Source organism: Salmo trutta, chromosome 15 (genome assembly GCF_901001165.1).
Source record: "Salmo trutta chromosome 15, fSalTru1.1, whole genome shotgun sequence".
Lineage (NCBI taxonomy): Eukaryota > Metazoa > Chordata > Actinopteri > Salmoniformes > Salmonidae > Salmo > Salmo trutta.
In genome coordinates, this window is record NC_042971.1 from 65,389,642 (window position 1) to 65,404,002 (window position 14,361).

Consider the following 14,361-nt stretch of genomic DNA (forward strand, 5'->3'; position numbering starts at 1 on the left):
TCCTAGATGTGTAGTGACTGACTGTACGGTGGATGGGGTCCTAGATGTGTAGTGACTGACTGTACGGTGGATGGGGTCCTAGATGTGTACTGACTGACTGACTACGGTGGATGGGGTCCTAGATGTGTAGTGACTGACTGACTGTACGGTGGATGGGGTCCTAGAAGTGTACTGACTGACTGTACGGTGGATGGGGTCCTAGATGTGTAGTGACTGACTGTACGGTGGATGGGGTCCTAGATGTGTAGTGACTGACTGTACGGTGGATGGGGTCCTAGATGTGTAGTGACTGACTGTACGGTGGATGGGGTCCTAGATGTGTAGTGACTGACTGTACGGTGGATGGGGTCCTAGATGTGTAGTGACTGACTGTACGGTGGATGGGGTCCTAGATGTGTACTGAATGACTGACTGTACGGTGGATGGGGTCCTAGATGTGTACTGACTGACTGACTGTACGGTGGATGGGGTCCTAGATGTGTAGTGACTGACTGACTGTACGGTGGATGGGGTCCTAGATGTGTACTGACTGACTGACTGTACGGTGGATGGGGTCCTAGATGTGTAGTGACTGACTGTACGGTGGATGGGGTCCTAGATGTGTAGTGACTGACTGTACGGTGGATGGGGTCCTAGATGTGTACTGACTGACTGTACGGTGGATGGGGTCCTAGATGTGTAGTGACTGACTGTACGGTGGATGGGGTCCTAGATGTGTAGTGACTGACTGTACGGTGGATGGGGTCCTAGATGTGTACTGACTGACTGACTACGGTGGATGGGGTCCTAGATGTGTAGTGACTGACTGACTGTACGGTGGATGGGGTCCTAGATGTGTACTGACTGACTGTACGGTGGATGGGGTCCTAGATGTGTAGTGACTGACTGTACGGTGGATGGGGTCCTAGATGTGTAGTGACTGACTGTACGGTGGATGGCGTCCTAGATGTGTAGTGACTGACTGTACGGTGGATGGGGTCCTAGATGTGTAGTGACTGACTGTACGGTGGATGGGGTCCTAGATGTGTAGTGACTGACTGTACGGTGGATGGGGTCCTAGATGTGTAGTGACTGACTGTACGGTGGATGGGGTCCTAGATGTGTAGTGACTGACTGTACGGTGGATGGGGTCCTAGATGTGTAGTGACTGACTGTACGGTGGATGGGGTCCTAGATGTGTACTGACTGACTGTACGGTGGATGGGGTCCTAGATGTGTACTGACTGACTGACTGTACGGTGGATGGGGTCCTAGATGTGTACTGACTGACTGTACGGTGGATGGGGTCCTAGATGTGTACTGACTGACTGACTGTACGGTGGATGGGGTCCTAGATGTGTACTGACTGACTGTACAGTGGATGGGGTCCTAGATGTGTACTGACTGACTGACTGTACGGTGGATGGGGTCCTAGATGTGTACTGACTGACTGACTGTACGGTGGATGGGGTCCTAGATGTGTACTGACTGACTGACTGTACGGTGGATGGGGTCCTAGATGTGTACTGACTGACTGACTGTACGGTGGATGGGGTCCTAGATGTGTACTGACTGACTGACTGTACGGTGGATGGGGTCCTAGATGTGTACTGACTGACTGACTGTACGGTGGATGGGGTCCTAGATGTGTACTGACTGAATGACTGTACGGTGGATGGGGTCCTAGATGTGTACTGACTGACTGACTGTACGGTGGATGGGGTCCTAGATGTGTACTGACTGACTGACTGTACGGTGGATGGGGTCCTAGATGTGTACTGACTGACTGACTGTACGGTGGATGGGGTCCTAGATGTGTACTGACTGACTGACTGTACGGTGGATGGGGTCCTAGATGTGTACTGACTGACTGTACGGTGGATGGGGTCCTAGATGTGTACTGACTGACTGACTGTACGGTGGATGGGGTCCTAGATGTGTACTGACTGACTGTACGGTGGATGGGGTCCTAGATGTGTACTGACTGACTGTACGGTGGATGGGGTCCTAGATGTGTAGTGACTGACTGACTGTACAGTGGATGGGGTCCTAGATGTGTACTGACTGACTGACTGTACGGTGGATGGGGTCCTAGATGTGTACTGACTGACTGACTGTACGGTGGATGGGGTCCTAGATGTGTACTGAATGACTGACTGTACGGTGGATGGGGTCCTAGATGTGTACTGACTGACTGACTGTACGGTGGATGGGGTCCTAGATGTGTACTGACTGACTGACTGAACGGTGGATGGGGTCCTAGATGTGTACTGACTGACTGACTGTACGGTGGATGGGGTCCTAGATGTGTACTGACTGACTGTACGGTGGATGGGGTCCTAGATGTGTAGTGACTGACTGTACGGTGGATGGGGTCCTAGATGTGTAGTGACTGACTGTACGGTGAATGGGGTCCTAGATGTGTACTGACTGACTGTATGGTGGATGGGGTCCTAGATGTGTACTGACTGACTGACTGTACGGTGGATGGGGTCCTAGATGTGTACTGACTGACTGACTGTACGGTGGATGGGGTCCTAGATGTGTACTGACTGACTGACTGTACGGTGGATGGGGTCCTAGATGTGTACTGACTGACTGACTGTACGGTGGATGGGGTCCTAAATGTGTACTGACTGACTGACTGTACGGTGGATGGGGTCCTAGATGTGTACTGACTGACTGACTGTACGGTGGATGGGGTCCTAGATGTGTAGTGACTGACTGTACGGTGGATGGGGTCCTAGATGTGTACTGACTGACTGACTGTACGGTGGATGGGGTCCTAGATGTGTACTGACTGACTGTACGGTGGATGGGGTCCTAGATGTGTAGTGACTGACTGTACGGTGGATGGGGTCCTAGATGTGTACTGACTGACTGTACGGTGGATGGGGTCCTAGATGTGTACTGACTGACTGTACAGTGAGAGAAGAGCCACCAGTAGAGCCTCTGTCTGTATGACCTCTGACATACAAATAACCTAGCCAATAACATAGAAACATAATTACTAGAATGGATTCCCATCGATTCTCTTTCTATGCACTACAGAACCAGAACCAGCACACACATCCCTGGGTCGATCCTCTGTTCAGTTCGCTGCAGCTAGTGACTGGAACGAGCTGCAACAAACACTCAAACTGGACAGTTTTATCTCAATCTCTTCATTCAAAGACTGAATCATGGACACTCTTATTGACAGTTGTGGCTGCTTCACGTGATGTATTGTTGTCTCTACCTTCAAGACCTTTGTGCTGTTGTCTGGGCCCAATAATGTTTGTACCATGTTTTGTGCTGCTACCATGTTGTGTTGCTACCATGTTGTTGTCATGTTGTGCTGTTGTCATGTTGTTCTTCTACCATGTTGTTGTCATGTTGTGTTGCTGCCATGTTGTTGTCATGTTGTGCTAACACAGTGATGAGACTAGATGATCCACAGCTAACACAGTGATGAGACTAGATGATCCACTGCTAACACAGTGATGAGACTAGATGATCCACTGCTAACACAGTGATGAGACTAGACTGATCCACTGCTAACACAGTGATGAGACTAGATGATCCACTGCTAACACAGTGATGAGACTAGACTGATCCACTGCTAACACAGTGATGAGACTAGACTGATCTACTGCTAACACAGTGATGAGACTAGACTGATCTACTGCTAACACAGTGATGAGACTAGACTGATCCACTGCTAACACAGTGATGAGACTAGACTGATCCACTGCTAACACAGTGATGAGACTAGATGATCCACTGCTAACACAGTGATGAGACTAGACTGATCTACTGCTAACACAGTGATGAGACTAGACTGATCCACTGCTAACACAGTGATGAGACTAGACTGATCCACTGCTAACACAGTGATGAGACTAGATGATCCACTGCTAACACAGTGATGAGACTAGACTGATCCACTGCTAACACAGTGATGAGACTAGACTGATCCACTGCTAACACAGTGATGAGACTAGACTGATCCACTGCTAACACAGTGATGAGACTAGACTGATCCACTGCTAACACAGTGATGAGACTAGACTGATCCACTGCTAACACAGTGATGAGACTAGATGATCCACTGCTAACACAGTGATGAGACTAGATGATCCACTGCTAACACAGTGATGAGACTAGACTGATCTACTGCTAACACAGTGATGAGACTAGACTGATCCACTGCTAACACAGTGATGAGACTAGTAAGGAACTTAGAATAATCTTCTGAAAAAGAGACCTTGGTCTCAATATGACTTCCTGCTAAAAATAAAGACTAAATAAATACAATTGTCCATTGGTAGAATGTAGTGAACAGCAGGACCCTGGTGTGTAGCCTAGGCTAACCTGTACCTTGTTGATGGTGAGGTTCTCATTCCGTAGCCTCTGTTTGTTCTTCTGCAGCTTGCTGGGCATCATCATTTTGCCCGTTCGGAAGTCGAAACATCCCAGGTCTATCGTGTTGCCTAGGTAACGGGACAGCTGGGGTTTGCTCCGGAACTTCTTCCCTTTGGGACTGAGGGGGGAGAGGAAAGACAAAACAACAATAACAACAGCATTAGATCACAAATAACAACAGATCACAAACAACAACAGCAGTAGATCACAGACAACAACAGCAAATCCAGCATGGCATCACAACCCAGCAACATAACCCTGGTCAAACCCAGCATGGCATCACAACCCAGCAACATAACCCTGGTCAAACCCAACATGGCATCACAACCCAGGAACATAACCCTGGTCAAACCCAGCAACATAACCCTGGTCAAACCCAGCATGGCATCACAACCCAGGAACATAACCCTGGTCAAACCCAGCATGGCATCACAACCCAGCAACATAACCCTGGTCAAACCCAGCATGGCATCACAACCCAGGAACATAACCCTGGTCAAACCCAGCATGGCATCACAACCCAGCAACATAACCCTGGTCAAACCCAGCATGGCATCACAACCCAGGAACATAACCCTGGTCAAACCCAGCATGGCATCACAACCCAGGAACATAACCCTGGTCAAACCCAGCATGGCATCACAACCCAGCAACATAACCCTGGTCAAACCCAGCATGGCATCACAACCCAGCAACATAACCCTGGTCAAACCCAGCATGGCATCACAACCCAGGAACATAACCCTGGTCAAACCCAGCATGGCATCACAACCCAGCAACATAACCCTGGTCTAACCCAGCATGGCATCACAACCCAGGAACATAACCCTGGTCTAACCCAGCATGGCATCACAACCCAGGAACATAACCCTGGTCAAACCCAGCATGGCATCACAACCCAGCAACATAACCCTGGTCAAACCCAGCATGGCATCACAACCCAGCAACATAACCCTGGTCAAACCCAGCATGGCATCACAACCCAGGAACATAACCCTGGTCAAACCCAGCATGGCATCACAACCCAGCAACATAACCCTGGTCAAACCCAGCAACATAACCCTGGTCAAATCCAGCATGGCAGCACAACCCAGCAACATAACCCTGGTCAAATCCAGCATGGCATCACAACCCAGCAACATAACCCTGGTCAAATCCAGCATGGCATCACAACCCAGGAACATAACCCTGGTCAAATCCAGCATGGCATCACAACCCAGGAACATAACCCTGGTCAAATCCAGCATGGCATCACAACCCAGCAACATAACCCTGGTCAAACCCAGCATGGCATCACAACCCAGCAACATAACCCTGGTCAAATCCAGCATGGCATCACAACCCAGCAACATAACCCTGGTCAAACCCAGCATGGCATCACAACCCAGCAACATAACCCTGGTCAAACCCAGCATGGCATCACAACCCAGCAACATAACCCTGGTCAAATCCAGCATGGCATCACAACCCATCAACATAACCCTGGTCAAACCCAGCATGGCATCACAACCCAGGAACATAACCCTGGTCAAATCCAGCATGGCATCACAACCCATCAACATAACCCTGGTCAAACCCAGCATGGCATCACAACCCAGCAACATAACCCTGGTCAAACCCAGCAACATAACCCTGGTCAAACCCAGCATGGCATCACAACCCAGGAACATAACCCTGGTCAAATCCAGCATGGCATCACAACCCAGGAACATAACCCTGGTCAAATCCAGCATGGCATCACAACCCAGGAACATAACCCTGGTCAAACCCAGCATGGCATCACAACCCAGGAACATAACCCTGGTCAAACCCAGCATGGCATCACAACCCAGCAACATAACCCTGGTCTAACCCAGCATGGCATCACAACCCAGGAACATAACCCTGGTCTAACCCAGCATGGCATCACAACCCAGGAACATAACCCTGGTCAAACCCAGCATGGCATCACAACCCAGCAACATAACCCTGGTCAAACCCAGCATGGCATCACAACCCAGCAACATAACCCTGGTCAAACCCAGCATGGCATCACAACCCAGGAACATAACCCTGGTCAAACCCAGCATGGCATCACAACCCAGCAACATAACCCTGGTCAAACCCAGCAACATAACCCTGGTCAAACCCAGCATGGCAGCACAAACCAGCAACATAACCCTGGTCAAATCCAGCATGGCATCACAACCCAGGAACATAACCCTGGTCAAACCCAGCATGGCATCACAACCCAGGAACATAACCCTGGTCAAACCCAGCATGGCATCACAACCCAGGAACATAACCCTGGTCAAACCCAGCATGGCATCACAACCCAGGAACATAACCCTGGTCAAACCCAGCATGGCATCACAACCCAGGAACATAACCCTGGTCAAACCCAGCATGGCATCACAACCCAGCAACATAACCCTGGTCAAACCCAGCATGGCATCACAACCCAGCAACATAACCCTGGTCAAACCCAGCATGGCATCACAACCCAGCAACATAACCCTGGTCAAACCCAGCATGGCATCACAACCCAGCAACATAACCCTGGTCAAACCCAGCATGGCATCACAACCCAGCAACATAACCCTGGTCAAACCCAGCATGGCAGCACAACCCAGCAACATAACCCTGGTCAAATCCAGCATGGCATCACAACCCAGCAACATAACCCTGGTCAAATCCAGCATGGCATCACAACCCAGGAACATAACCCTGGTCAAATCCAGCATGGCATCACAACCCAGGAACATAACCCTGGTCAAATCCAGCATGGCATCACAACCCAGCAACATAACCCTGGTCAAACCCAGCATGGCATCACAACCCAGGAACATAACCCTGGTCAAACCCAGCATGGCATCACAACCCAGGAACATAACCCTGGTCAAACCCAGCATGGCATCACAACCCAGCAACATAACCCTGGTCAAACCCAGCATGGCATCACAACCCAGGAACATAACCCTGGTCAAACCCAGCATGGCATCACAACCCAGGAACATAACCCTGGTCAAACCCAGCATGGCATCACAAGCCAGCAACATAACCCTGGTCAAACCCAGCAACATAACCCTGGTCAAACCCAGCATGGCATCACAACCCAGCAACATAACCCTGGTCAAACCCAGCATGGCATCACAACCCAGGAACATAACCCTGGTCAAACCCAGCATGGCATCACAACCCAGGAACATAACCCTGGTCAAACCCAGCATGGCATCACAACCCAGGAACATAACCCTGGTCAAACCCAGCATGGCATCACAACCCAGGAACATAACCCTGGTCAAACCCAGCATGGCATCACAACCCAGGAACATAACCCTGGTCAAATCCAGCATGGCATCACAACCCAGCAACATAACCCTGGTCAAACCCAGCATGGCATCACAACCCAGGAACATAACCCTGGTCAAACCCAGCATGGCATCACAACCCAGGAACATAACCCTGGTCAAACCCAGCATGGCATCACAACCCAGGAACATAACCCTGGTCAAATCCAGCATGGCATCACAACCCAGCAACATAACCCTGGTCAAACCCAGCATGGCATCACAACCCAGCAACATAACCCTGGTCAAACCCAGCATGGCATCACAACCCAGGAACATAACCCTGGTCAAATCCAGCATGGCATCACAACCCAGCAACATAACCCTGGTCAAACCCAGCATGGCATCACAACCCAGCAACATAACCCTGGTCAAACCCAGCATGGCATCACAACCCAGCAACATAACCCTGGTCAAACCCAGCATGGCATCACAACCCAGGAACATAACCCTGGTCTAACCCAGCATGGCATCACAACCCAGCAACATAACCCTGGTCAAACCCAGCAACATAACCCTGGTCAAACCCAGCATGGCAGCACAACCCAGCAACATAACCCTGGTCAAATCCAGCATGGCATCACAACCCAGCAACATAACCCTGGTCAAATCCAGCATGGCATCACAACCCAGGAACATAACCCTGGTCAAATCCAGCATGGCATCACAACCCAGGAACATAACCCTGGTCAAATCCAGCATGGCATCACAACCCAGCAACATAACCCTGGTCAAACCCAGCATGGCATCACAACCCAGGAACATAACCCTGGTCAAACCCAGCATGGCATCACAACCCAGGAACATAACCCTGGTCAAACCCAGCATGGCATCACAACCCAGCAACATAACCCTGGTCAAACCCAGCATGGCATCACAACCCAGGAACATAACCCTGGTCAAACCCAGCATGGCATCACAACCCAGGAACATAACCCTGGTCAAACCCAGCATGGCATCACAAGCCAGCAACATAACCCTGGTCAAACCCAGCAACATAACCCTGGTCAAACCCAACATGGCATCACAACCCAGCAACATAACCCTGGTCAAACCCAGCATGGCATCACAACCCAGGGACATAACCCTGGTCAAACCCAGCATGGCATCACAACCCAGCAACATAACCCTGGTCAAACCCAACATGGCATCACAACCCAGCAACATAACCCTGGTCAAACCCAACATGGCATCACAACCCAGGAACATAACCCTGGTCAAACCCAGCATGGCATCACAACCCAGGAACATAACCCTGGTCAAACCCAGCATGGCATCACAACCCAGGAACATAACCCTGGTCAAATCCAGCATGGCATCACAACCCAGCAACATAACCCTGGTCAAACCCAGCATGGCATCACAACCCAGGAACATAACCCTGGTCAAACCCAGCATGGCATCACAACCCAGGAACATAACCCTGGTCAAACCCAGCATGGCATCACAACCCAGGAACATAACCCTGGTCAAATCCAGCATGGCATCACAACCCAGCAACATAACCCTGGTCAAACCCAGCATGGCATCACAACCCAGCAACATATCCCTGGTCAAACCCAGCATGGCATCACAACCCAGCAACATAACCCTGGTCAAACCCAGCATGGCATCACAACCCAGGAACATAACCCTGGTCAAACCCAGCATGGCATCACAACCCAGCAACATAACCCTGGTCAAACCCAGCATGGCATCACAACCCAGCAACATAACCCTGGTCAAACCCAGCATGGCATCACAACCCAGCAACATAACCCTGGTCAAACCCAGCATGGCATCACAACCCAGCAACATAACCCTGGTCAAACCCAGCATGGCATCACAACCCAGCAACATACAGTGCATTTGGAAAGTATTCAGACCTCTACACTTTTCACATTTTGTTACTTTACAGTCTTATTCTAAAATTAATTAAATAAATGTTTTTCCTCATCACTCTACACACAATACCCCACAATGGCATCCCAATACCCCATAATGACATCACAATACCCCATAATGACATCCCAATACCCCATAATGACATCACAATACCCCATAATGACATCACAATACCCCATAATGACATCACAATACCCCATAATGACATCACAATACCCCATAATGACATCACAATACCTCATAATGACATCACAATACCCCATAATGACATCACAATACCCCATAATGACATCACAATACCTCATAATGTTTTCCTAACGTAAAAATGCAAATACATGCTAGAAGGCACCAATAGGATCTCGCTAGCTCGTGCTTAGCTCTGCCCCTCTCCTGGTTCTGCCCACTATAACTAACTTGTTCACATTGGAAATGACCGGCTGATACATTCACAGTCTAATCACAACACAAATGAAGGAGACATTCACAGTCTAATGGTCTATCTTTGGGTTAGATATAACAATCTTTGGAACAGCATTCTCACATAGGTGTTCCTCTTATCCGGGTGGGAGAGGGCAGTGTGGAGCGCAATAGAGATTGCGTCACCTGTGGATCTGTTGGGGCGGTATGTGAATTGGAGCGGGTGCAGGGTGTCTGGGATGATGGTGTTGATGTGTGTCATGACCAGCCTCTCAAAGCATTTCATGGCTACGGGGCGATAGTCATTTATTTTACCTTTATTTAACTAGGCAAGTCAGTTAAGAACAAATTCTTATTTACAATGACGGCCCACACCGCCCAAACCCGGACAACGCTGGGCCACTTGTGCACCGCCCTATGGGACTCTCAATCACGGCCGGTTGTGATACAGCCTGGATTCGAACCAGGGTGTATGTAGTGATGCCTCTAGCACTGACATGCAGTGCCTTAGACCGCTGCGTGCGGTCTAGACAGGTTACCTTGGTGTTCTTGGGCACAGGGACTATGGTGGTCTGCTTGAAACATGTAGGTATTACAGACCATGTCAGGGAGTGGTTGAAAATGTCAGTGAAGACATTAGCCAGCTGGTCAGCGCATGCTCTGAGTATGTGTCCTGGTAATGCGCCTGGCCCTGCGGCCTTGTGAATGTTAACCTGTTTAAAGGTCTTACTCACCTCACACAGTCGAACGGAACAGCTGGTGCTCTCATGCATTGTTCAGAATTGCTTGCCTCGAAAGCAAGCATCGAAGGTATTTAGCTCACCTGGTAGGCGCCCAGTAGTAGCGTCCAGATTAGGCGTCACTACATACACCCTGGTTCAAATCCAGGCTGTATCACAACCTGCCGTGATTGGGCGGCGCACAATTAGCCCAGCGTCGTACGAATAAGTGCTGCGCTTATAGCACCCTATATTTTAACGCACGTTAAACATTTATGTTTGTTAATATGTATTATCATATAGCAGCCTATAACAATGTTGAAATAGATTTGTTTCATTTGGTTTTGTATTCAGTTAGCACAGTATGTATTCATTGATATGACCTCATTTTAGAAGTGATTTTCTCTACCCTGACACTTGTTTTAACTTGGTAATTCCATCAGACATGGTTTTCAGCCACAGCGTTTAAAAATTGCAATTCATAATTGCAACATCTGGGGAAAAAAATAAAAAATAGCAATTACATATTTTGTCCAAATCGTGCAGCCCTACCATAACCTACAGTATTTCCTCTTCCGACCTAGACCTACAATACAGTCCTTTTAAACAGCTGGCTCACACAGGAGACAACACCCAGAACCAAAAGGCAGACAGTGACTAGAATATGAAATTACATGTTCTGTTAGTGTTCTGACTATTGTACAGACGGACGTTTTGGTCCGGTCCTCATCACTGTGTGTCCAAAGCTTAAAACCTTAATGTTGTGTGACTCAGACTATCACTTATACCAGGCATACGCTGCCAGTGGCGACCCGTTATTCAGGGCTGGTTGGGCAGAACCTGTTTTGCATGTTAATTTGGCATTAATTACGAGTCACATATCAGTTTGCAAACAATGTGAAAAAAATAGATATTATTGAGTTAATAAAAGCTGCATACAAACATGGTCTCTTTGTTGTTTTCTTGAGTAAGGCAGCTCCAAAGTACAGGTGTTTCAGCCTAGCTCAGTGCTTTCTGTGGAGGTGGGGCAGCCAGAGGACTATACAGGTGTTTCAGCCTAGCTCAGTGCTTTCTGTGGAGGTGGGGCAGCCAGAGGAATATACAGGTGTTTCAGCCTAGCTCAGTGCTTTCTGTGGAGGTGGGGCAGCCAGAGGAATATACAGGTGTTTCAGCCTAGCTCAGTGCTTTCTATGGAGGTGGGGCAGCCAGAGGAATATACAGGTGTTTCAGCCTAGCTCAGTGCTTTCTGTGGTGGAGGGGCAGCCAGAGGACTATACAGGTGTTTCAGCCCAGCTCAGTGCTTTCTGTGGAGGTGGGGCAGCCAGAGGACTATACAGGTGTTTCAGCCTAGCTCAGTGCTTTCTGTGGAGGTGGGGCAGCCAGAGGACTATACAGGTGTTTCAGCCCAGCTCAGTGCTTTCTGTGGAGGTGGGGCAGCCAGAGGACTATACAGGTGTTTCAGCCTAGCTCAGTGATTTCTATGGAGGTGGGGCAGCCAGAGGACTATACAGGTGTTTAAGCCCAGCTCAGTGCTTTCTATGGAGGTGGGGCAGCCTGAGGAATATACAGGTGTTTCAGCCTAGCTCAGTGCTTTCTATGGAGGTGGGGCAGCCAGAGGAATATACAGGTGTTTCAGCCCAGCTCAGTGATTTCTGTGGTGGAAGGGCAGCCAGAGGAATATACAGGTGTTTCAGCCTAGCTCAGTGCTTTCTGTGGTGGAGGGGCAGCCAGAGGAATATACAGGTGTTTCAGCCTAGCTCAGTGATTTCTGTGGTGGAAGGGCAGCCAGAGGAATATACAGGTGTTTCAGCCTAGCTCAGTGATTTCTATGGAGGTGGGGCAGCCTGAGGAATATACAGGTGTTTCAGCCTAGCTCAGTGCTTTCTGTGGAGGTGGGGCAGCCAGCGAAAATTACAGAGCGTAAGGGTAGGTAATCTTCTCTAATTGCGCAGTGATTGGCTCACTGTTCTGTCAACGCCCATCCAAGGCTCAAGGTCATTGGCCACAGATGAAATGACGTCAAATCACGTTATATCTACCGTAGCTTTGATTGTTCTGATCATGTCAACATCATACCTTCAAAAGTTTTGCTAGCAAGCTGTCATCATCATGAATCACGTCGACAATCTACTGGCAAATCCTTTTCAATCCTTGTCGTATGAAGAGAAATTATAGATAAAACGTATCGGTGCTCATCGGCCATTGGACATAAACATTACAAAACAAGTTGGAAATCACAAATTCAACAATGACTGGTTTGGAAGGAATCAGTGGCTAACTGCAAGCGTTGCAAAGCAATCACTATTTTGCTTCCCCTGCTATTTAGTGGAGAGGGTGTGTGGTCCAAGTCTGGGTTTAAGGGTCTCTTTTCCCAGCTTAAAAAGGATAAACATTCACATGGGCCAGGAAAAAAATATATATACATTGGCCATGCTGTCAATCCAGAATGACTTCTGCCACGTTCAAAACAACTGGAAACTCAGAAATCTCAGACTTCAGTGAGTTTAAGATAACTGGGACGAGCTCCGACTGGAAAAATACATTTTGAACGGTCATCCAACTTGGAATTCCAAGTCGGGAACTCGGGCATCTTTCTAGAGCTCTGACCTGATGATCACTGACATCATGATTCAACCTTGCTTTTCCCACGAGTTCCCAGTTGTCTTGAAAGCATCATAAATCCAGAAAATGCCAGACTTAATGATTTGGTTCTTTTCTCCCTCATAACTTAGCCTACTGTTCTGACTTGGTGGTGCACATGTAGTCTATTACCTGTTTTAGAGAAATAACATCTTTGAATATTGTAAGAGCTTTCATTATCTGTTTATATGCCCCCTTTATTTATCCTACGGTTCTGACTTGGTGTACGGGGAGAATACTGTAAGAACGGCCCATGTCCTGAATTCTGCCGCTGTACATTTCAAAAGTGCTGAACAAATAGTTAGCTCGCTCATGAATGTCTTAATCGAAATTACAGAATGCCTCTTATCCGCTCATTGTTCCCTTATGCCATAGTTTTTACATCTCAAGTGTCAGTAGAAACCACATTTGTTTAAGCAAGTCAGCCATATCAGCTATGTTTTTATAAAAAGGCAGTAAATGAGGCTGAATGAACTGTTTCGCTGCCAGACGAGGCTCTGCCAGGTGTAGCGGTCGTAAGGATTCACATCATGGTGCTGAAAAGAAAGCTCTGCTGTTGGGACAGCTATGTAGGCCTTAACAGTTTGTTGGCACCGTTAGTTAAAGTTATAGTTCAATTAATGTATTGTTTAGTATTGTGGCTTTCGAGGCATCTGTTTGCCCCGCCAAGATTCACATGCTAAATCCACCACTGTACACTACACCCCTCAAACTCTACTCTGGACCTCAGCCATTTTGTTATTGTTCCCCTCTAAGCAGGGACTGATTTAGACCTGACATGTCAGCCATTTTGTTATTGTTCCCCTCTAAGCAGGGACTGATTTAGACCTGACATGTCAGCCATTTTGTTATTGTTCCCCTCTAAGCAGGGACTGATTTAGACCTGACATGTCAGCCATTTAGTTATTGTTCCCCTCTAAACAGGGACTGATTTAGACCTGACATGTCAGCCATTTTGTTATTGTTCCCCTCTAAGCAGGGACTGATTT

At 48.4% G+C, this 14,361-nt stretch overlaps 1 protein-coding gene across 1 annotated transcript in view; it reads right to left on the minus strand.

Annotated features, from left to right (window-relative positions):
• Positions 1-14,361, minus strand: part of LOC115149550 (methyl-CpG-binding domain protein 2) — a 100,840-nt gene that overhangs the window by 64,748 nt on the left and 21,731 nt on the right. The window contains exon 2 of the mRNA XM_029692502.1: positions 4,339-4,501. Coding sequence (XP_029548362.1) covers positions 4,339-4,501 — 163 coding nt within the window. The remainder of the gene's footprint in view (positions 1-4,338; positions 4,502-14,361) is intronic.